This window comes from Ammodytes marinus (genome assembly GCF_949987685.1).
Source record: "Ammodytes marinus genome assembly, chromosome: 15".
Classification (NCBI taxonomy): Eukaryota; Metazoa; Chordata; class Actinopteri; order Uranoscopiformes; family Ammodytidae; genus Ammodytes; species Ammodytes marinus.
Genome location: NC_137219.1, coordinates 6024046 through 6048278, shown reverse-complemented (window position 1 = coordinate 6048278; position 24233 = coordinate 6024046). Strand labels below are relative to the sequence as shown.

General features: G+C 40.4%; 1 protein-coding gene across 1 annotated transcript; it reads right to left on the bottom strand.

Annotated features, from left to right (window-relative positions):
• Positions 1–6015: 6015 nt before the first annotated feature.
• Positions 6016–23117, bottom strand: dcaf5 (ddb1 and cul4 associated factor 5). The gene is made up of 9 exons (XM_080043036.1): positions 22738–23117; positions 20505–20648; positions 18686–18722; positions 18396–18535; positions 16520–16649; positions 14580–14793; positions 11773–11839; positions 10107–10234; positions 6016–8039 (listed from the first exon to the last, which is right to left on the bottom strand). The coding sequence occupies exons 1-9, from the start codon at positions 22952–22954 to the stop codon at positions 6735–6737; spliced, it is 2382 nt and encodes a 793-aa protein (XP_079899162.1). The 5' UTR covers positions 22955–23117; the 3' UTR covers positions 6016–6734.
• Between the last annotated feature and the right edge of the window lie 1116 nt (positions 23118–24233).

Genomic DNA, 24233 nt, shown 5'->3' with positions numbered 1-24233 from the left:
CAGGAGAAAGTGGAGCTCTCTTCCATATATGGACAAACTTCCAATGGTGAATGTTTGGGAAAGTGATGTCACACATGGAGCGGGCTGCCAGCTCGCTGCCTGCTCCCCGGCTGGAGGAAGCGGCCTGTGGCTCCTGTGCAAAGCAGTGGTGATAAAAGTCAATGATAGAGCAAAAGTAGCTGACTGCAGCATGTTACTAATGGGCGTCTGCTGAGTGCCACATAGAAAATTATACACTTTCCCATTAGCTAACTAACCTACAGTCATTTGGAAAACAAAGTGTTTCATTGGATGTACATGTAGGCCTGCCCACACAAATGGCTGGGCCCCTGAAAACCGCCAGTCAATGGGCCCCCCTTACCCATGCTTTACTCCTATCAATGTGTATCAATAAACACATACATGTATTTGTAGAGAGACTAACTATCTTATCAACCAGGGACTTGCAGGGACAGTTGGGGGAGCAAGGGCTCATTATTATTTTTAAATAGTAGCACATTTCTGACTTAGCCCAGCATACCTACCAATTTATTTTGATTCCCTGACACTCACACAATTGTTTAACAGATCAACAGATCTCTACAAAATAATCAGTTCACACAGAGACATTGTTCTTCTTTAGTATTCACTAAAGCAAACAGTTTTTTCACAATGTTTTCTATGCTACTAGTTTCTGGTATAAGATACATTTACATTAATTGACTGCACCAAATATTGCACTTTTTTGTATTTCTGCACGTGACATTAAATCATTTATTCAAACATCATTGTTTGGTTGCAACATTTAGGCTTAGTTCATTCTGCTCTCATCACTGCAAAAGCACTGAAATCATTACAAAACAGTTCTTAATCTTTGAACTCAAATCTGTTCCTTCAATTATTTCCAACTTCTTTGTGCCTTGTGTCTTTCTTTGCACTAAGAACTTTTTTAGGTCTATTTTTTATTTTTAGAAACAATACAGAAAGCAGGACCTTGGTGGTTACGGCAATAATTAAAACAGGATGATGCTGCTCGTCAGCTTCATTGTGGTATGACCCGGCTGGTTGGTCAATTGGCCAGGTTTCTGAAAAACTGGTCAGACCTGGCTGGTCGTGTCAACCTGAATACTTATGTCAAAGCCTTTAGAAGTTACAGTCCCCAAAGGGAAATTCTTTTTCACAAAAATGTACGTTATGGGGAGAGAGAATTTAAACCTGTTTGTAGACTCAGGAAAATTACAGAGTAACTATGGAATGTAGAAGAACTACAAAAGGTACCCAACCTGCTTTTTCATGGGGTCCAAATACTTTTCACAACGACACCCAGACACAAGTAGCAGGTAGGCCTACATGTGTTTTGCGTGAGCAGGAACGACTCAGGAAATATAATCCAGCCAAAACTGTTTAATATCAAAACCCAATCTTGTCACCATTTGGCACACAAAGGGTTTATAGGATGGATTATGTTTGAAACAGTTACACTCCGCTGTGCTCAATCTGAATTTTTTTTAACATTTCTGCTTTTCTACTGCTTTTTAAATGGCCGTAAGCGGAGCCGCGGCTCTGTGTAAACACCCAACTTTGAATAGATATTGACATAAATATCTAAAAATAAAGTTTAGCTTAGTTAGGTTCTTGGCTTCCAAAGACCATGGGCCCCCCAAGTGGCTGGGCCCTAGAAAGCCTTCCCACTTTCTACCCCTTATGGGCGGCCCTGTGTACATGTAAATTATAGTATTCAGAAAACTACTGGCTTAAAGGTTTACGATGCTTATTTGTGCCGATTAAAGTTGCCATGAGGAACTTTAAGTCTTGGTTGATTCTAGCGGCCCCTTTTGGCCAAAAGTGTTTGTGTTTTTACGACACCAGCGCCTGCTGTCCTAAAGATCTTTGCTAGCGCGCTTTTGTTTAGGAAGCGAGTGAAAGAGAGAAGGACTGCAAGATGCATCATGATAAGGTAATGTATTTATATGACTATGTAGGGTAATATGACAGTGGTGAAGCAGAGTAAACTTTGATAAAGTGCCATTCATAAACACGGAGAGTTCTGGTCTGCCTGCCGTAAATCGTTTTGTCTGATTTTGTGGGGGATTTGGATGTGTGCAAAGGCATTAATAATAACTATATAAAATATAGCGTTGTTTTCGCAGATGGCCTCGTTTATAGTTTATTTTGCATTTGATTTGATAATGATTTTTTCTTTATCATTTGTCTCTTTGTTTTTTTTTTGCATTGAGTCCTTTAAACCCAGAGCCAGACACTGTGACATACCACCCTGTAATAGGCTACCTATAGAGCCACCGAGCAGCAACCAAAGCTCTAATTGGCCAGCTGACAAAAGAGGCTCTTCCTCCCGAACACTGCAAACGATTGCTTATTAAACGCATCAATTAACTCATTATAATGTACCAGTGAAATGTGCATAATTATTCTGGTGGCACACTCCACAGACTGTTTGGTATTGGGCCGAGCGGAGGAAATTTCACTCGGTCGGTCTAGCAGCTCCTTGACGTCAACTTAATAGTATTCAGCAGAATCCCAGAATATCTCGTGAAGAGTTAAGTGTTGCAAAGGAGCTCAGGCCTGCTTTATGAGGCACACAGGTCATGTGAAGAGCCGGCGCGTTTGGCTCAATCCGCTCTCTCTCTCTCTGGCTGGTTACCAAGGTATTCCAGTCATGTCGGGAGGGGAATTCTTAAATAGCTGCCCTTGCTGTTAAAGCTTGAACCATGTATGGGATACAGCGGAAAAGACCACAATAAGCCTACTGTAGTGTACATACTGTATGTTTGGGTTTGTGGTCAAAATAACTTGAGTAGAAAAAAACTCCATTTGGGACCACAAAGGACACACTGTACATGGGACAAGGACACGGGATGTAGAATATCAGGACTCATGTAAAAGGACGGTGTAAATCTTTTGGAATATAATGCAGTGAGTGAGTGGGGTTCAGGGGTCAAATATAAGGTCCAACTTAAAGCCCCTGAAAACTTGGATTTAATCTTAAAGGGGAATGCCATAATTTCTTTCCACATTAATAGTCCGTCTTACAGGTATAAGGGAATTTTACCTCATATGTGAAAAAACAAGTTGTATAAAGCCTTTTGCGGCTTGAGAGGGAGCTGCACGAAAACTGATTTGTTACCTCAAGTGACATTACTTAAAACTACAAGTCTGAAAATGACAAAAACGTGGGGGTGTCGAGTTAGAAAGAAGCAGGAAGCCCAGACCTGTTCATCTTTGCCTGACGCTAGCAGCTTGAGGCTACGTACATTAGCTGCTTCTATCACACATCTCAATCTGACAGAACAGTCTACTGCTGAGATGCATTGTGGGAAATGTAGGCGGCAGGATGTGAAAAGTTGATTTATAATCATCAGACGAAAAAGTTTCTCATACTCCCTTTAAATAGTCATGACCAAATATGCATAAATCAAAGTATTGGTGATTCAGATATTGCTAAATCCTGATTGGCACAAAGGAAGAACACGTAATCACATTATATAAACAGAGCCCTTTCCACCACGAAGCAGGGAGAGAAGCAAGGACAAAAACACACAAACAGAAATCTTGCCAAAAAATTAACTTCGGCGGATATTGTATTCATGTAAGACTCATACCAAAGAGTTGACTAAGAAAAAAGGTTTTCGGGGCTCTTTAACAGGCAGAAACTGTTAGGGTGCCCCCTCCTAAACCAATGTGGTTTTTGACCTAACCCATGCTTGCTCTAGTGGAAGTCCTGAAAGGCTGTGGTTGTACCGGGCTCCTCCCAGTCTTGAATGTGACCTACAAAGGAGGGTGTTGCTGCAAAAGAGCACACACAACCACTTAATCTTACCTGAATAAACACAGATAAAAAAAAGTTCATTGTGAGTTCATTAATGGGTTCCATTCTCATCTAATGTGATCAGCCAGACATGATTTACCATTGTGTTTGGTAACAGTGAAAAACTTGACGTAATTATTTCAGAGAATTTCAACAAAAAAAATCGACCCACCACTTGTGATTGATGTAACAGTTGTAAATCAGTGTTGTTAGCAGTACAAAAATAATAATTAAATGGCGCTGACTTTCTTCTAAACGTCTGTATCTATAGGCTGCAATTAATCATTAAAGACCTACTTCACCGGTTGGAATATGAAGGTGTATTGAATTTGGAGATCCTATTTAGTATAAATGTGCAAAAAAAATGAAATCAGATCATCCTAGCCTGAGAAAAGGCAGAAAGAGTGTTTTATGGTCTCACTGTCTAACCCTACATTTTCCTTCTTGTGACATCACAGTAAGGGCTAGGATTAACAGGACAGCTGGGCCAAGGGAAGATTTAGGAAAGACTGAGGGACGAAAAACCTCATTCATTATATTATAATAGTGATTTTATAATGATAAAACGCTGGTTCTGTATGGGTGAAGTATCCCTTTAAGCCATACAAGGCCCGGCAGGCTTACTGCAGACAAAATGTAAACAACCCCAAAGCATATTAGTGTTCCCTATTTGAACACTTGGCCCAGGGGAAGCAGAGAGGTTAAATGAAGGGTGTCTACTTCCTGCAGATAAGTGACGGCCACACACATACGTTCTAAGAAGTCGGAGGAAATGATTTTGACACGAGAGCCGCGCAAACAACTCGATAACTCTTCAACTATGTGTCTGCATGCCCTCAGATTACCTCGCCACCACCACCACCAGTGTGTGTGTGTGTGTGTGTGTGTGTGTGTGTGTGTGTGTGTGTGTGTCTGTGTGTGTGAGTGTGTGTGAGGCCACGATGCCATGTGGTGTTTTCTTTTGTATTCTTTTCCCAACAACCACTGGTATGCCCTCTGGAAGTCTGCTTTGTCTGGCAGGAGAGTGCCTTTCCTTCAGGCTGCAAGCGATGGGCATAGCAGTTTATTCAGACAGCAATGAGGTCATGTGTTTCATGGACACTCATTACACACTTGGGGAATTTGACTGGATGTGGTGAAGTTATCTGCCGAACTGATACTCATCCATTTATGGTGATTCACCTCATTACAATTTCAATATCAGAGAGATTTTTGAGGGGAGATGCATTTTGGAACTACTTACTTAAAAGTTCAGTATGGAAATAATGTTGCCTAATGTCCATGATGAACGTGATTGAAAAGTACTGTTTTTGAACAAACTAGTTTGCCTATTGTACTGATAGTTTTGTATTACATTATACTTCTAAGTGTAAGAGGTTTTGGCACGTCATTTTTCTAAAGTTACTGAACCTGCAAAACAGTTAAACTATTAAGAAGCTGTTCAGTAGCTTTTGCTTGTATCACATGATCTTGCTGAACTGATGGTTTGTCCAGTTAAATCTTGAATTGTAGATTTTCCAAATTCCCATTTCTACTAATACTCTTTGTCAAAAATGACTTTTCCAGCTCAACCTTTAAGCCCATATGGAAGAGAAAATCCCCTAAGTGCTCAGAAAGACGGGACATTTGAAAATCTATTATTTCATGACAACTGAGTATGATCATGTGATATGATGATCATAAGCTCCTGGACTCTGTGGTGACTGAGCTTATTGTATCATCTGTGTAAAGTTTCCAGATTTCCCATAGTCTTTGGCAGTGAAATATTCTTGTTCCATCTACACAAATGGACATGAATTATTTGTGATATCTGAATCACTTATTTCATTCTCAGTGCTGTGTGTGTTTGATTCAGAGTGTCAGACTGAATTTAATAAGATTAAATTATTCTCCTAATAAAAGCAAAAGAGAGATTTTTGGTTCAGTCAATGAAATATTATACTGCGGCTGACCATGGTTGCTCAGGGCGACCCGGAACAGAACAGGCTTCAGATTTCTTTTGAAAGAAGAGGTGAGGCTGTGTTGCCATGGAAACTCGGTTAGGAGTTGATATCGGGGGACCCAAATTCTACAGTAGAATAACTTTGTTTTCAACCATTTCAGACAGAAAAAAAGTCAATATTCCACCAATGAAACTCTGTTGGGAAATCAGCAACGCCTCAGGAATAAAGTTGTAGCATTGTCACTGGAGAACAAATGATTCTTTAATTGCAGGGAAACAAAAGCGAGCGCTGGCTTGTAATGGTACCCAGGGGGAGGAGGGGGGGTGGATAATGAGACAAAAAAAACAATCGGTAGAGAGACACTGAAGGCGTCGTTTCAATGTAAGACTTAAACAAAACAGTGCTCCGCTAGATTTCTATACAGTCAGTTTGAGCAGACAGCCTGAAGCCGTCTCAGCAGCTGAGAATCACTTTCAAATGAAAACAGACCCGACAGATTTACTCAGTGTGAAAACCGTAGAAATCAAAATGCCTCAAAGCTAACACCTTATTTTTTTTTATTTTTTTTTTGTAATGGTTTGAGCTCCACAAACCCTGGCCGGAGCTTTCGTCATGAGAAAGAAAACACTGAGGCTGCATGGAAAATAGAATGCGTTTCACCTTAAAATAGCATTGTTTTCAACAATATTAAGCTAATGTTTTACATTTGTCCATATTTTAACGTCATCCGTGGTTTGACCAACAGAACGATGACGCTTTTCATTTGTTCAGAAAAACAAAACATTTCCCTCAATGCCTTTTTTTTAAAGTCCCTAAACGTCCTCTGATTAGAATCAGCGTGAGTTCACAGTTGACCCGTCGTGTTGCATGACTACGAGACGCAAAATGAAAAAAGCTGAGTTTGTAAAAACCCATTTAAAAAACCCACTTCTTAAATCAAGTCTGTTGAACCAACGATATTGTTTCCGTGGTGATAAGTGACGTCATTATGTTTTGAACTTCTTTTCTGACGGGGAGGAGCCTGAGCCGCCCTGCGCTGATCCCACATGAGTCCGTTTCAGAGCGCTGCTGTGTGGCTGGCCTCTGTCTCTGCGCGGCCGCGTGTCTTCAGGTGTGATAGCATCAGTCTCTTGCTCTGATTCTGAGGAGACGTGGACGTTCTGGCTCACAGTCCGATGCTGGCCGTTAGTGTATAAAGCCCCAGAGCTGCTACAGGCCTCTCCACTGTCTGAACTGTCCAACGTAGGCTCTGTGGAAACCCTCTCTTCAGTCCTGTGTCCTTCCAGTAACCGTGGAGACACCGCTGGATGCCCGCCCTCATTGTCTTGGCTCACGTCCGGCGACATCACCGGACTCAGACACACAAAGTCAGACGGACTGAGGCGTTTCTCCTCTCCGTCTTTTTTGGGCTTTTGCTCCACGCCTGACGAAGAGGAAGACAGGTCCTCTATAGATATGGAGGGGTAACTGCAGGAGTCTATGGCTGAGAACAAGGCCTGCACTGACTCAGGACGGTCCCCGGCCCTGGAGACCACGTGCATGCGTCTGCGCCTGGTGACGTTGCGCCTTCGCACCGCACTGCGCCGCTCCTCGTCGTCGCTGCTGGAGCTGGAGGTGGACGTGGAGGAAGTGGAGGCTCCGACAGGAAGTGATGTCGCAGAGGAGGCGGGACTGGAGAGAGCGGACGTCTCTCTGGGGCTCGGGGAGCGAGGACGCGGCATGGGGTCCAACCAAAACTCACTGGAGTCCGAATCCTCGTTCAAAAGGAAACCGGTTCTGACCCGTTGATTCCTGATTCGTCTCGTGGGTACTTCCTCCTCCTCGGCTCTGGTCGGCTCCGAGGCCTCCGGTGCAGCCAGGGACGATGATGACGACGACGATGAGTTGTCACTGTCGCTTTGGTGACCGGCTGCCGAGGCAACAGTGGGAGCAGTTGCTGCTGCTGCTGCTGCAGCTGCTGCTGCTGCTGCTGCTGCTGTGGTAGCAGCTATGATGGCGCGTGTGGTGGAGCGGCGACCTCGTGCGTGGAGCTGCATGATGGCCTCTTCGCTCAGGTCGCTGTCGGAGTCGGAGCTCCAGCCCTCGATCTCACGCCGCACCAGAGAGTCGAAGAAGGCCATCATGCGCGGGTCCTCCTGGATGGACTGGCTGACGTAGTCGTGGGACAGGCCGCTGCCGCTGTTCAACACCAGAGAGATGTACTCCTCGTGGGTGTAGAGCGAGCGAGACTTGTCCTCAACGTGGCCATCAAGGTCCCCCAGGCTGTTGGGCTGCTGGTACGGGCTCCACACCTGGGGGAGAGGGAGACAAGGCAGGAGGAGAGGTGGTTAAAAAAATTCCCACTGACTGCAATATGCACTTTAGATTAGAGTTAGACAGGGCGCCAAATATAAAAAAAAAATCATTGTAGCTTTAATTTACACACATCCTTTTACTGTTTTACTGAACTGTTTGTGTGATTTTATTCTCGTGGTGTTTTCATGTTGTTTGAGCCACAAACTGAATGGAATATTCTGTCACTATGTGATGGACAATATTGTTTTTTTTTAATTGAAGGACAGAAAAGGTCGGTGATGGAGATAAAGAAAAAAAATGAAGTTGGATAGATTGTAAATTGTAAAGGCAGAATGACAGAATAAAAAAAATGGAGGGAGCAAAAAGGGACAGAGAGGAGAGGCTGAGGTCACCGTCTCCCTGTTATGGACAGCCTCTTATTACAGAACACCTGAACCTGTGTCACCTTTCATCTGTACAGTGAATCACACCAAAACAACAGAAAGCTGTTATTACCGTCGCGACAGAGAATCAGCTCAATCACTTCTTGCCCTTGTGTGTGCAGCATGGTGTTGAACAGAAGGTGCTGCCCTTTTCTGTTTACCTTCTCACCTGTAACTTTTTATTTTATATCTATTTATATTCGTTTTATTTATTGTCTTTTAAATGCAATTTCTTTTCAATTTCAACGATTTGTTTGTTTTTGCTTTTTTATCATCTCTTGAATTTCAAGTTCAATAGTTTCGTATGTCTTATGAATGATGTATTTGTATGCCCGAGTCAGGACTTTGAATTGCATTCTGTCTGAATTGTGCTATATAAATAAACTTTCCTTGCTGGAAAGTAACATTGTAATTGAGGAAATAAATGCGCCTCATGGAAGTGGACTTCTCCCTGATATGAGTAAAGAATAACAGATCAACAGGTGTTCAGTTTCCATGAGCACAGGCCAAATAACTGACTGATGACGATCCACTATCAGTGAGACATTAAGCCAACTTCAGACGCTCATAAGAAAAATATGGTGACTCAGAAAGCTAGCACTGAATAACAATTATACTACAGGAACACAGCTGTTGTGTGTGTGAAGATTTTCCGATGCGATTCAGTTCTTTAAATTCTTACGATGAAATAAAACTGACGTGGCCGCCCAAACAACTTGAACTACAGTGATATCTGTAACAATAACACTGGATGCCCTTCTATATTTATGAAGCCTTCAGTATTTAATTAACTGCCTTAGATTGACAAAGGATTTTTTAAAAGCCCGGTCAGAGTGTTATGGTCTGGGTCTGGTTTTATAAATACTGTATGTGTGGAGGCATTCCTATGGTCCCATGACCCAGTTATAGCAACAATGCCCAGCGTCATCCGTTACAGACGGCAGTCAATTATATTATAGTGGGAAATCCATCTTTATTCATCCCCCCACTCCACAGAGGGAAGTTTGGGCTCAGTCAGTTAACTGTGTGGGGGCATTGGAGATTAATGTCTCCATTAAGGCCATGTCTGCTGTCTGAATATCTGAGGACTCAAATAAAGAATGGTTTCTCCACCCACTACATGATACTGCTGCAGCTGATAAAAGATGAACCTCTTTGTATCTCAACTAGTGCTGTCAAAGTTAAGGCATTAATAAGGTGTCAACGCAAATCTTTTTTTAACGCCACTTATTTTATTTTACGCGATTAACGCAAGCACAGTCTTTCTGTGTTCATGACCCTCGGCACGCCCTGTAGTTTGTGGAAATCGGGAAGCGATTGGAGCAGTTATGTTATGAATCACACCGACTGCAACCAAAAACAAGCCTTTCCATTAGAAGAAATTGATAAATAAAAGGGTATTTTGAAAGACTGATGGTTCTCTCTGCAACGCCAAAGTTATTTGTGTTTACTGTCGAGTTACCACCGCACCTTAGTACAAGAAGTCTTAAGAAACAGATTTGTTTTACGCGTCGGTCTTAAAATTCCAACCCGGGGACCTTTACTGCATGTCATCCCCCTCTCTCTCCCCATTTCCACTCTGTACTCTCTCAACTGTCAATACATGGTTAAAAGAAATACAGCACCGATTCCTTTACTGACCTTGATGACTTTCTCCACGCCAGAGGAGCAGATCATGTAGGTGTGAGGGTTGAAGCGAACCTGGTTCACGATGGAGCGGTGGCCCTTCAGGATCATGAAAGCTCCGTTCACCACACGCCCAGCGCCTCCTGGAAGGAATGACATGATGTGTTAAGACGCAGGTCCGCTTTAAAAAATACACCCTATAAAACCTAAGAATTGGTTCTTGAATTGGAAAGCTTGTAACATTAGCTTCAACAGTGAATGGCTTTGCCCTTAAGTGCATTAAAAAAAATTTAAACATCAATAAACAACAAAACACTATGAACTGTATTAGTGTAAATCATTGCCTTTGCCCAGTATAAAAAAAGAAAAATAATGAAAACTAACGGTACTCTAACTATAGATTTCGCGGGGCATGTTTGCCCAATCACGGTGCATTCCATCGGTCATGTGTCTTACAAACAATGACATCATTCAAAACCCTCGTTCGTTGCATCTGGTCTAAATTGGTTAAATGCTATGCTAGCAGACAAAAAAAAACATAACCCAAAGCCACTGCCATACAAGTCTATGACAAGGATTTATTCAAACAAACGCATGATTCAGCTATGCAAGGACTAACAGACTGTGAAACACGGCGGTCATAACGGCGGTAATGTCAACCTCATTATGTGCCATTAAGTCCGACACCAAATAGGCCCAGTGCACATACTTTGACTGTGAGTAACTCCGGGGGGAAAATAAAATCCATAAATGTGTCAGGTGGTGCCACAGAGCTACAAGCGACCACATTCTTGGATTGTTGCATTTTGAGGATTTTCTTCCCAGAGTAATTACATATGGGCCATGCTCACAGAAAAGTCTTTGTGGAGCAGTTACTTCAAACTGTTTCTAAATTTACCTTTTAAGTTAAAGTTAAGTTTTAACCGTTGGTGGAGTTTGATACGAGTAAGAATTTAAAAGGTGCTATGACGAGGAACTTTTAAATATTTCTGAAACAGTCTCATTTATCCTCTGATGATCATAGATTACATGTAAACAGCAAACGAGACCATCAGTGCAAATAATGCTATTTTTATATAGTTTTTCTTTATGCATTTGTCCGGGTACGCTCACACAGGAATAGATAGAATTAATAGAATTTACACAAACTGAAACTTCCTTGTAGCCCGATAAGCTTTAAAAATACACATGGGAAAATACAGAATTTGGGATGGTCGTTCATATTCATCTGCCTGGAAAGTATATGAACTAACCAGTCAGGGCTGGATCTCATTTACAAAGAGCACACAGAGACGTCCATCATTCTCTCATAGACATAAACTTACAGTCACTGGAATCTGGTTTGTTTTTCCTAAACCCGACACCACTGAAATCTATAACCTTGTAGGACGACCTTGTCCTTTTCTGCAAGCTATTTTTAAGTTTTGGTTTATCTGCTTTAGGAGCCCTTGAACTTAAAACCAACCAAGAACACACAAAAAGACAATGTATCAGACTCGACAGCAGAAAATGTACATTCTCACCTTGGGAGCCACATGATAAAATGTATTCTACTTTTTTTGTCAGACGCAAAAAAAAATAAATAAAAAAGTGAAGTGAAGATAAATGATGGGCCAACACAATGAACATACAGTACATCTATATAAATATGCTTTCTGTGCAGAGCTATTCAATAACTCACCTGCTTCTGGATCCTTGGGGATTTTCCACATGTACAGGTTGAAGTCGTCTGACCCGGACAAGATGTACTGAGAAAGGGAGGAGAGAGAGAGAGAGAGAGATGGAGGGATTTAAATTGACTCCATTTTGAATGAAAAAACTTTCTAACAGACCTCAAGGAGAAGAAATCTTTATAAATACATGCACATACATATTACACACACACACACACACACACACACACACACACACACACACACACACACACACACACACACACACACACACACACACACACACACACACACACACACACACACACACACACACACACACACACACACACACACACACACACACACACACACACACACACACACACACACACACACTCTCCCTGGGGGGCTTAATATACTGCACAAAACCAGCTGATCTTATCGCGTTGCTCTGTCTATATGATGTGGATCAAACACGCTCCTGACGTGACATGACAGTCTGACCCGAGCCCAGCTCCTGCTCCTCGTCTGAACCGTTAATACACTCAGTAAACAGATGGTTCCACTTAAACCTGTCGCTTAAGGTACGTTTAGACACAGCCCAAGGGAGGGGAAACGCTTATACATATGTTCTTATACATACGTATGTCTCAAAACCACATGTGGAGAAAGAAAGGCTACAATCGGACTGTTGTTCCTTTTTCAGCACATTTATGATTAATTGTCATGTCTGTAAAGTCCTTGTTTTACCATCTGGAGGCTTTCTCTTCTTAAAATCATAAAAAAAATAAAAAATTGTCTTGCTGAGTTTCTGACAATCTGTCAAGTCGAGTTATTTTTGCGCCATTTTATCGGCCAGTGATTTCAACAAATGTCTTGAATTTCCTTCTGTGCATATTCTGTGGGTCTCTGTGGGTACATTTCTCTTTTAACTGGAATGCTCAAGAATGTTTGTACGATTTGGAAGGCTTGTAGTTATTTATGCCGATCTATCCATGTTCACAGTTTCACTCCTCTAGTTACAATAGGCGAGGCGAAGCCAGTTTGTTTATAAACGCACTATTGAGACACAAGGCCTATGTAAAAATTCCACGCAGTTACAGGAACAGTTTCTGTCGCCATTTCTTGAGCCTGAAGAATGAGGCAAAAAGCTAGAAATCCAAAATGTTGAACTATTCCTTTAATACAGCCAGTTGCTCATAGGACTATTACCTTCAGGGCACACGATGAACACACTCTGATGTGATGTGAAACACCTGTGAGCCTCCGCCTCAGCTTCCCAGCAGACACGTCAAGCAGGAATGTCACACCCATAACTCTCCTCCCTGCTTCTCTTTCCATCAATTGTCTGTGTCTGGGGAAGTTGCCACTGTGTGTGCACCTTCCTCTGCTTTCTCACCACTCTGAGAAAATCCTCTGACGTCTGACGCCTTTCGGTCGATTTGAAAACGTTTGAGATGATTTAAGAAACTGACAGCCATGATGGGAAGGTGGGAGAAAGCTTTTGTTTGAACTAGCGACCATATCCGGCCAAACCTATATGACATCCTTTGTGATGCTAGTATTTATTTAGCCAGTATTTCATTTCAACGTAAACTCTGATGTCTTACTACAAAAGGACTTACATCTACACTAAATATTTGGCATAAAACATCCTAGAGCTTACTTCTCTTGGTCCGTATAATTTTTTTTCTTTGTGAACGCTAACCGAACCATCTAGAAAACTAAACAATGTATCCACTCTCAATCTCAACTGGTGCGCACCAAAGAAACAAACTATTAGGTGTGAACACGACCTAAGTCTCTAATGATTAAATCAGAGATCAAAAGTTGTTTTTGCCTAATTCAGATCATGTCTTTCTCTCCAACATGGCAGCAGGTGAACTGAACATAGACTCAAACCAGCAACCCCTTCCTGTACATTCCTGACCTGATTCTATGACCTTTAAAGCACCTCAGCGCTCATGTAGAGAAGGATTGCTTTTAAAGCCTGCGCTGACATGTGAAGATAATGGTAACATAACAAACATGGCTGCAGGCTGATGTCATGTCTGAGGAGGGACCAACGGGAGGACCATTGGCCGAGCACACACACAGGCTCCTGGTGTTCCTCCAACACTCAGAAAGCATTATTTCACAGACCCAACTCCTTCATTTGTCTATTTTTATTCCTTTCTATTCATCCCACATGTTCTCAAATATTCGGCTTCAATTTCTCTTCAAGTTACCACATAGTCAGGAACAACAATCGCTCCACTGTTTGACTTGTATTTTGGAGCTAAATCGCACTCTTGAGGGCGATGTATTATGGCTGCACATGAACATGAAATGGAACATATTAAGGCGTCCTGTATGTATAACATTTCATACATATATTTCCATGTATGTGGTTTTGGAAACATTGGGACATTGACTAGTAGAACTCTTTCTTTTTGCTGCTCTGCTAAGACTTTGCACAACCATATACTTAATAATAATAATTATTATTATTAAATAGGTTTCTTTCATCTTTATTAGTATTAAAATGTGCAATCGGCAATTCTGGACAACGCTTATTGTCAAAGACACTATTTGTCAAAATCAGTGAATATCTCCTCATGATCTGCTACCTGTCCGTACTGTGTGTGTGCTGAAAAAAAGTTGGGTGTTAATACACAGCCTAGGCTCTGTAAACTGGTATGTAGACAAAGGGTATGTAAACAAAGGGGCCCACCGTAGCTAACAACATGCCTGTTTACAGAGCCCAGTCTGTGTATTGACACCAGATTATTTTTGTCCAGAATTGCTGACTCCACCTTTAACAATGATACCAGCAGTAGTTTGATGCACCAACCTGGTCCTTGTCCCCAGCGAAGCAGCAGCTCTTCATGGTGCAGGAGTTGAAGTATCCCTGGTTATCAAACTGGAAGCTGGGCAGACGGGAGTGCAGCTCGTAGAGAACGGGCGGCAGGCGGCGGCGCAGAGCCAGCAGCTGAGTGCCTGTGCTGTTGAAGCGAACGCTCATAGCGCTCTGTAGAGACATGCTGCCTCCATAACGCAGCAGGGAGCTAAAGAAGAAAATGACAGAACAGAACATGAATGCAAAATCTGACAAATGAAATGAGCATCCCTCTGTAATGGTAAGACACAAAACTGACCAATAATTGAAGAGTTGAGTTTCTTATAAAATCCATAAGATAAAAATACAAATAAATTAAAAAGAATTGTGAATTGAATTGACTTGAATTATGGGATAATGCTTTTCTTTGGTTGGATTTATTTATTTGATGTCGGGAGACTATCTTTATATTTTAGTGAAAAAAAAGTCTACCGGTACTTAGTAATGCTACCTAAAGAGTTACATTGCATTTAGGAACCGAGTTGGAGAAGCTAAGCCAGACATTACTCTTGTGTATGGAAACATTTGAATAACATGAGGGAAGTTCATAAATCATCAAAACCAGACGATCCTATCTCGCCCCTTCTTTGCACATGTAAATTATTAAAAACAGAACAAGAGAATAACTAAATATTTAAAGTCGAGTCAGAATGCTCTAGCTGAGTAGCGTCAACATGCTCTAGCTTACTAGTTTTTAAAGGAAGGATGGATTTCTACCCATTACGAATTACTTAGACACTGCAGTTTGATCTTATTGGGTAAAAACTGAGTTCTTGAGCTTTGTTTGGAAGTCACATTTCTTTTTATCTTTGTTTTAAAGTCATCACTCATCACGTACCAGTCTGGATGAAAAAACATTATTTCTGGGCACTGGTGTTCAATTATTTTTTTATTCATGAAAAAGTTATTTTCATAACAGAATAATAAATGTGTTCACAGAAGAAACACCGTTTAATGCAACGAATAAAACGTGACCAGACGACACACAGTATGTCTGCAGCAGTCAGAATGGTTAAAGATTATACTGAATTTATAAAACAAAAATAGGTGTTTCATTTAAAAAACTTCTACTAGAGGCTATTTTTTTAAACCGAACAGTGAATTAAGGGATTTTCCTAGAAGTGGCTGTAAACAGAGAGACAGAGCCAACAGTGGAGGAAGAGAAATGACTCGGAGGCTAATGTTTTATAGCAGGGGTCGTCATTTGTGTTTAATAAATGAAACCTGAGCTGGGTGTGTGTGTGTGTGTGTGTGTGTGTGTGTGTGTGTGTGTGTGTGTGTGTGTGTGTGTGTGTGTGTGTGTGTGTGTGTGTGTGTGTGAATTTACACACACACACACACACATACACACACTTCATGGTTTTCACAGTAATTTTGTTTAGTTTTAATAGTTAGGCAACAGTGCCACCTGGTGGATATGAGCAGGCAAAAATGTGCATCACAACAGCTGATGAGGATGTTTGACTGTAGGCCTACCACCGATAAGAGAGAATGGTTTATACTCTAATGACTAATTAGGTACCCCCCCCCCCAAAAAAAAAATACTCATTTGAAATAACCACTAAAATATACAGGAAAATGGATCAAATTAAAAAAGTAAAACGTAATTTGACATCTTCTGTCATTTTCCAAATGTGTTGGATGATATAGGCCTATTGCATTAAACTGTACAAAAGGTAATGAGTGATTTTGAATACAGATGTGCCTTGAGAATTCTGGTCTGCTTTTTGGTGTGCCTTGGCCACGAAAAAGTTTGAAAACCACTGATCAATCATATGCATTTTCCTAAATGCTACACGTTTTTTTTCTCATTTACAACATCAATAAGAGTGAATTATCTCTTAAAAATGGTTTTGAGGAGATATAAACTTCAAACAGAGGGAAAGAAGTCTAACCTGCGTGGTTTGCGGATGTCCCATAAGCCGACTCCCTCCTTGGAGTTTGCCGTGGCGATGAGTCTGGGCTCCACGGGGTTAAACATGACGCTGTGGAAGGCAGAGGGGTAGCTGGCCAGGCAGAATGGCTCTACACAGAGAAAACACATTACAATTAAAAGATTAACACTTCAGTAGTCTCGCACAGCCAGACCAAACTACAGCTAGCAGTATTAGTATGGTCTGGATACACGCTATATTGTTTCAAGTATAGGAGGGGGAAACTGGGCTGGCCTGTTCTCATTTCTTTAAACCAATCACAATTGTCTTGAGCCGAGTACGTGACCTTTCAAAATAGTGCTATTTGGTGCGACCATGGACCTGTTATAAAAGATGCCTCTTCACGGAGGAGAAGGACAGGTGTGGCTCTAATAATAATAATAATGTTACTTAGACTTTTTGATCGAGCACCATCACCGGGTATGATATGTTATTTTGAGTGAAATATCATGAAAACTACCAACATTTTGTAGACATGATTGTACAAATTGTAAACAATATACCCGCTTAACATCAGCATGTTGGATTTGTCATTGTGTCACTCTTAAATTCTAAATACTTATTTTGCTGAGAATAATGCCAAAAAAAACATGTTTTATTATAATGTTAATTTAATTCAGCAACTAACAAACTAACAAAAAAGACAACATTCTTAAGTATTGTTGTCCCAAGTTATGCGGACTTTGAACGGATACAGCTTGACTCCTCCCAAATACCATTACAAAGGCCAGTGAACTTACAGGCCAGTCGCAAACACAGTACTTACACCACTGTTCCACATTGTCGATAAACAATTTGATTAACACATCTCTCAGCCCCAGGTTATGTTACTTATTTTGATGCATTATACTGTTGATGGCAATAGTGGAATTAATGATAAAGCACCACTTATATTTAGAGAAACATCTCAACTAGCGAAGGAAACGGGAAAACATTTGTGTGCCACTTATCTTCAAACCGAGGGCTACAGTTCTATAACAGGTCAACATAATAATAATAAGCCTGCATGCAGACAACATGGAGCAGCGATTACTGCTAAATGTATTATTAGGCTGACCTGGTCACAAGGAAGGCTTCTAAAATAGAAGGATGTGGACGTCATGCAAGATGATCCACTGCATTTTTAAAGTTATCAACAAGTCTAACACTAACATCCCATCATGAAGCACTATACACTGGTTTTAGCCCCGCAGAGGCACTTCAAATACATGGCATGACTGGCCGCGAGCAGTTTATAAACACAGAGAGACAACATAAGAAAATACATGCTTTGGATATAAGCAATGTTTGTGTATTTTTACAGTATTAAGACTATCGTAGAGCTTTGAGTTAATGTAAAAAGTCATCCTTCAGATAAGGATCCATAGTATTGTACCAAGCCGAGCACTAATCTTAGAACTAATTCAGTATCTTTTAGTGCAGCAGAAAATGTGGTTCAATGTGAAGCCATGTGATTTTTCTTTTCCACAACCACTTCTTGATCCATTCTTAACTCACACAACAGCAAAATTGTTTCAGACTATGAGAAAATAATATCCTAGGTAGGTATGAGCCTTGTCCAAAAAAGAAATTGGAAAGACTTTGTGCCTCTTTTTTTTTCTACATGCCACATAAACCTTAAAGGTGGACCACTTTGGACAAAAGCCGTAGTCATTTTACTGCTCCAACTGTTGTTCCTGGGTCAGCGTAACCATGACAAAGGCATTAGGAAAAGCTATATAAAAATAGCATTCTTTGCTCTGATGGTCTCGTTTGCTTGGCATTACTATACATACAGTTATTATTATTGTTCCAAACTAATAACATTTACAGAAACATACAAGTCTCCTCCCCTCACCTGTGCTTGGCGGCTCACGTGTGTCCCAGATGAGAACTCGTCCGTCGTCAGAGGAGCTGGCAAACACGTTGTCGTTGACGGGGCTGACTGACAGACTGTACACCGCATCGATGTGCAGGAACACATTCAGAGTTTCCCTTCTGTTTAGGGGCGACAATCACACAAATGTTAATAGTTTTTAATCAGTGTAAAACTCAAAAACAATGGCCTTTATATTATGGCTCAGTTAGTATATCAACATGTATTTTTGATGCAACAGAATTTAGTATTATTTGAGTTATTTTACTGACCTCTCCACATCATGAAGAATCACCTGTTCGTCATTTCCTGAAAAAATCAGCAAATAGACAGACTGAGGATCACACAGTTAAGTCTAATGATTTTATGAATTTATTAGTATTAGTATACATTAAATTAATAATTTTTTTCTTTGTTTGTTATTTAGTTTAGTTTATTTATTTAGCGCACATTAACAATTAATGGTGCAAGGAGGGAACGAAGCCCAATGGGCTTGTACAGAGTTCCACCCCTATCAATAATCACAATGAATTCATATTCAGGCTAACAAACAAACTCTAGAAATTAAGGAGACAAGGTACATAAATACTCAAAATAATCAAAATTAGATGGAAAAAGATAATGGAAAAAAATTAGAAAGAAAAAGAAAAAAGCAATGGAGAGGACAGGAGGTGATTAGAATATTCAAAAAAAGATAAGATGTTTTTTAAGCTGCTTTTTAAAGAGTGAGTGGGATGATATGGATCTTAAAAAGGGAGGTAAGACATTCCATAAAGCCGGGCCTTTATAATATATACTAAATTGATGATGTGATGTGCGGGAAAAGGGTAAAGATAAGTTGTTATTGTTGCTCTGTCTAGTGCGATGTCAATGTACATTAAATTAATAAGTAAACAAAGTCTGAAAGCTTTCCGGGAGATCTTGGTTTCTGTAAATAAACTTGTGAATGAATAAACATATGTGATAGATATTCAATTTGTGAATTGGAAAAATATAAAAATGTATAAAAAGTGGTGCTGACGGAGCATATCTGTTTGAATGTGAGATGAATCTTAAAAATCGCTTCTGAATAATACATCATTTTTTTAGATGGTTGGGATAAGAAGCTGCCCAGACCAGATTACAGGAGTTCAGGAAAGGAAACAAAAAACTATAGTATAAAGTTAAATGGGCAGAAGGATGAATTAAAGGACAAACTTAATATGCCCATCATCTTCGTGGACCTTTTGCAAACCAGGTCTATGTGATTTGACCAGTTAAGTCTTTCGTCAACTAGAATTCCCAAAACTTTGGTAGCCTTTACTTGCATAATTTCTGATCCGTTAATAAGTACTTTTGCTTGTTCTTTGGGGTAAGACTTGTTTATGTTGCAAAAGATCACAAAGTTACATTTTTTCACATTAAGTGTTAATTTATTAATTAGAAACCATTTGGCAATAGAGCATAATTCATCATTCACACAGTCAATCAAATAATTAAAGTCATTATGAGTTGCTATGAGATTAGTGTCATCAGCAAATAATACAGGAAAAAGATGTTTGCAAGACATGGCTAAATCGTTTATATAGATCAAAAATAATAAAGGGCCCAGTATTGAGCCCTGTGGCACCCCATGTATAATTCTGGACTTGGTAGAAGAATAGCCATTAAGCGATTTGTTCTCTATAACGTTCTAATAACATTTTTAAATTATCTACAAATAAGCCCATTGCTTTTTTTTTTGGTCTCTCCCTGCACTATATGTGTTCTGTTCTAATAGGGTTACTACACAGCCATGGTTCTGTAAACTAGTATATAAACAAAGGGTATATAAACAACTGAGGCCCACCGTATCTAGCAACATGCCTGTTTACAGAGCCTAGGCCGTGTACTGTATTAACACAGGATTTTCTTTGTTCAGTGCACACACAGTACGGACAGGTAGTAGCAGATCGGGAGGAGATATTCACTCATTTTGACCAAAAGAGGTTTAGACTACAAGCATTCTCCAGTATGGCTGACTCCACCTTTAATTCACTTTGAAGCTGCTGTTGTGGAATAACCCTTGTTGTTGTTGTGAATGATCAGATGTAGTTTTTGTCTTGCTCTTACCACCAGAGAAGACCTTCTTGTTGGTGCTGTCGAAGGCCAGACAGAAGATGTTGGACAGATGTTCTCCCTTCAGCTTCACAGGCTTGGAGCGAGAGTGGATGGCTTTCTCCATGTGCCACAGCAGCACACGCCGGTCATCCCCACCTGAAGACATAAAGAGACAGGGCACCAAATCACAGAAACGCACAGCGTAGTGGACACTGACAGCAGTGGGTTTCCCCAAACTTTTTGACATGTGACCTACAAAGAAAAGCAGTGGCTTGCTTGTCTTATTATCAATCCACATCACAGGCGAGGCTGGATATATGTTTACAGCAGTTCAACCAAAACACTGATGTTCCCCTCACAGATATTTTTATTCAAGGGTATATTGAATTGAAAGGTGGAGGAGTCAGCAAATTCTGGAGAGCGCTTGTTGTCAAAATCACTTCTGTCAAAATCAGTGAATATCTCCTCATGATCCGCTACCTGTCCGTACTGTGTGTGTGAAGAAAAAAATTAAGGGTATGTAAACAAAGGGGGCTCACCGTAGCTAGCAACAATTCCCATGTACAGAGCCTTTTTTTCCCCAGTGTACACACAGTACGGACATGTAGCAGATTGTGAGGAGATATTCCCTGATTTTGAAAGAAAGTGATTTTGAAAACAAGCGTTCTCCATAATCACTGACTCCACCTTTAAGAAGTAAATCTATTCAGGTATTCACATCAAAAAGAACAACAGAAAATCAATCAGCGACTAGTATTTTGATTGGTTAATTTGGTTAAACAAAACACCACCATTCTCTCCAATGTGATGATTTGCTGGTTGTGTATGTTTGGGTGTGAGGAATACTGGGTAGATAATATCAATCATTTATCGGCTAATCTACGTTAGTTAGTTGCAACCCTGCATAATAATACTTGATAAATATTTTGCTTTTCTTCAGATATCATTCTTCTTAACACATAAAATAGCTAAATGAAAACAACACTGTATGTGTCTGTGATGCATATTGTGCAGAAATCTAGATCAGGAGGTCATTTGCACGCTCTACCAGAGTTAATAATTATACTTGGCAAGGAACAGTGCATATCTTTCATCAGAATGGCCGACACATGCTGGCACTTATCAAGCTTAAAGCAGCTCTGTGCTGCAAAGTAAACATTACCAGCTGATTGATACAATACAGTAGGTTAGGGTGTTTCAAAAGGGAAATAACATTGTTTATATGAAAAAGATTGTGTTTTAATTACTGCTTCTTGATTATGTTGTCAGGGGTGGAGGAACGTGTATTTACATTTGAAGGAATAAACGCTTTCATTTTGTACTATGTTATACCTAGGGCTATAACATTTTAGCTGTTAGATTTAGAACTCTTTTTTAATGCCACTCAGAGTGAAATTAAAGACCAATTATACAAGAACAGACTAGACATCCATTAGTTAGAGTTAGGGAAATGTTTTGTTAGTACATGTTTACTGTTACATATTAGATGATTTATTTGACCAGTGAAAAAGATTGATTATCTACTTCAATTTGGCAGGCTGTTATCATTGCAGGTCATTCAAAATACACGACTAAAAAAAACAATGTGTTTAGTGTTTTAAAACTTTTGAAAGATTTATTTAAGATATTTTAATAGCAATGAAAGCATTATTTGAAGATTAATGAATTCATTCAATGAGCTACCTATTCAAGGTCTATTAAGGATCTGCGTAACCCTGCATAGCCTATCTACCTCTATTGCACAACATTTCATTTCAGAGGGGAATATTGCAGTTTCTACTAAACTCATGTAGGTATGAGTCACTTGGCTGATTCAAATGACACATGCAAATGACACTGTTGTAAATTAAACTATACAGCAGCTGTAGATGAATAACTCAGATCTGACCAGCTGACGAAGAAATGGCAACACAAGGCCAGATGATGTGTTTTTAATCCTCTCTCTCAGGAAATAAATAGCTTTGTGTTAACAGACAGGTAGCCATTGTTATGACAGCTCAGTGAAAGAGATAGACTAAGATAATATGCTCTTTAGCATTGGGACAGGGATGAGCTAATGCGGGTTGACATGTGGGACTGGTCCTGCTGTCCACTGAGCTGTTTAGGTTTTGACGTTAGCAATGCAACGGCTAGCAAGGCTAACTTTAGCATCGGGTTTCAGCTGGTTAGCATAGCGTTAGCATAAACCAGCTATAAGAAAAGGTGGGGACCGGAGTGGACTAGGGGGGTGGATTTGTCAACTTACCGGACACCAGCCATTCCCCTCCGTTGTTGGAGAACTCAATGGCGTTGACGCAGCCGAAGTGTCCCAGCATGTCCTTCTTGAAGAGGCTCGTGCAGCCCGCGAGACGCCGCCGCTGGAACTCCTCCTTCATGAGCGGCTGTCCGGTCAGCTCTCTGCGGGACAGAAAGCCCGCTGAGGAGCGCATACCGCAGCCCTTAAGCTCCTTCATTTTCACCATGCAATTACACCAATAAAACACCTTCCACAACCACCACTGTTGTCCCGCTGTCTTCCCCTATGTCTCTCGGTGTATGTAGTACAAGCTGGCTGGTCCTGGTCTGCTCTACTCGGGCTACATTATGGTGGAAGCCCCGCTGACATGATGTCGACGTTGTTTTGTAGCAGCCTACCTCCACCGTCTGTCTGTCTTCTCTCTCGCTGCTAGTCCCAGGCAGCAGCTTCCTGCTCCGGCGGGTGGAGGATCTCTCTCTCCCCCTGTCTGTCACTCACCATCAACAGCCTGGATGACTTCACTTAAGATTTTTATTTACAACCTCTCAAGCTCTAGATCTAATTTCAGGTTTCACCATTACTGACTCTTTACCAAGAAGCTTTTACCATGGGTGTGAAGTATAAACACACCACGTAAATTAAACACCATAGCCTACAATTCTAAATTGAAACAGTAGGCTAGCCTATAGGCTACTTATAGCCTACAAATCTGTGTTTTTCAAAGGCGAAATGATAGATAGATAGATAGATAGATAGATAGATAGATAGATAGATAGATAGATAGATAGATAGATAGATAGATAGATAGATAGATAGATAGATAGATAGATAGATAGATAGATAGATAGATGGAGCATCATTATCAATAATATAATATAATATAGGCTAGTTGATTTATTAAAGGTGCTATGAGGAACTTTTAAGTATTTCTGAAACAGTCAAATTTTTCCTCCGATGATCATTAATTACATGTAACAGCAAATGAGACCATTAGTTCAAAGAATGCTATTTTTATCTATTTTTCTGAATGCCTTTGTAATGGGTAGGCTACGCTCACTTAGGAACTACAGCTGGCGTGGGAAAAACACTACCGCTTTAGTCCAAAGGGGGTGCAATAATTAACACAAGCTGAATGTTCCTTGGAGCACCTTTAACAGACTGAAAGTGTCAGATCGTTCTGCATGATGAAAACTCTTGCTGTATTTTTTACATTGTAGTAGCCATAGTGCATAGTACTACTTTTACACATGTAGGCCTACAGGATGACACCACTGCTGTGATCAAATTGCTGTGAAATAGATCATTTCAAAGAGGAAAATAAAAACAATACAGTTGTTTAGTTTTTTTTTATCATATTACAATTCTTTATCAACAGATATAATTGAAATGCTTTAAACTTGCATTATTTTCTGAGCACTTCTCAGCTAATTTGGCCTAAAATATGTGGTTCAAGTTTATAATCTCTTGACCTTAGAAACAGCAGTTGAGTCAATTCAGTGGCTGTT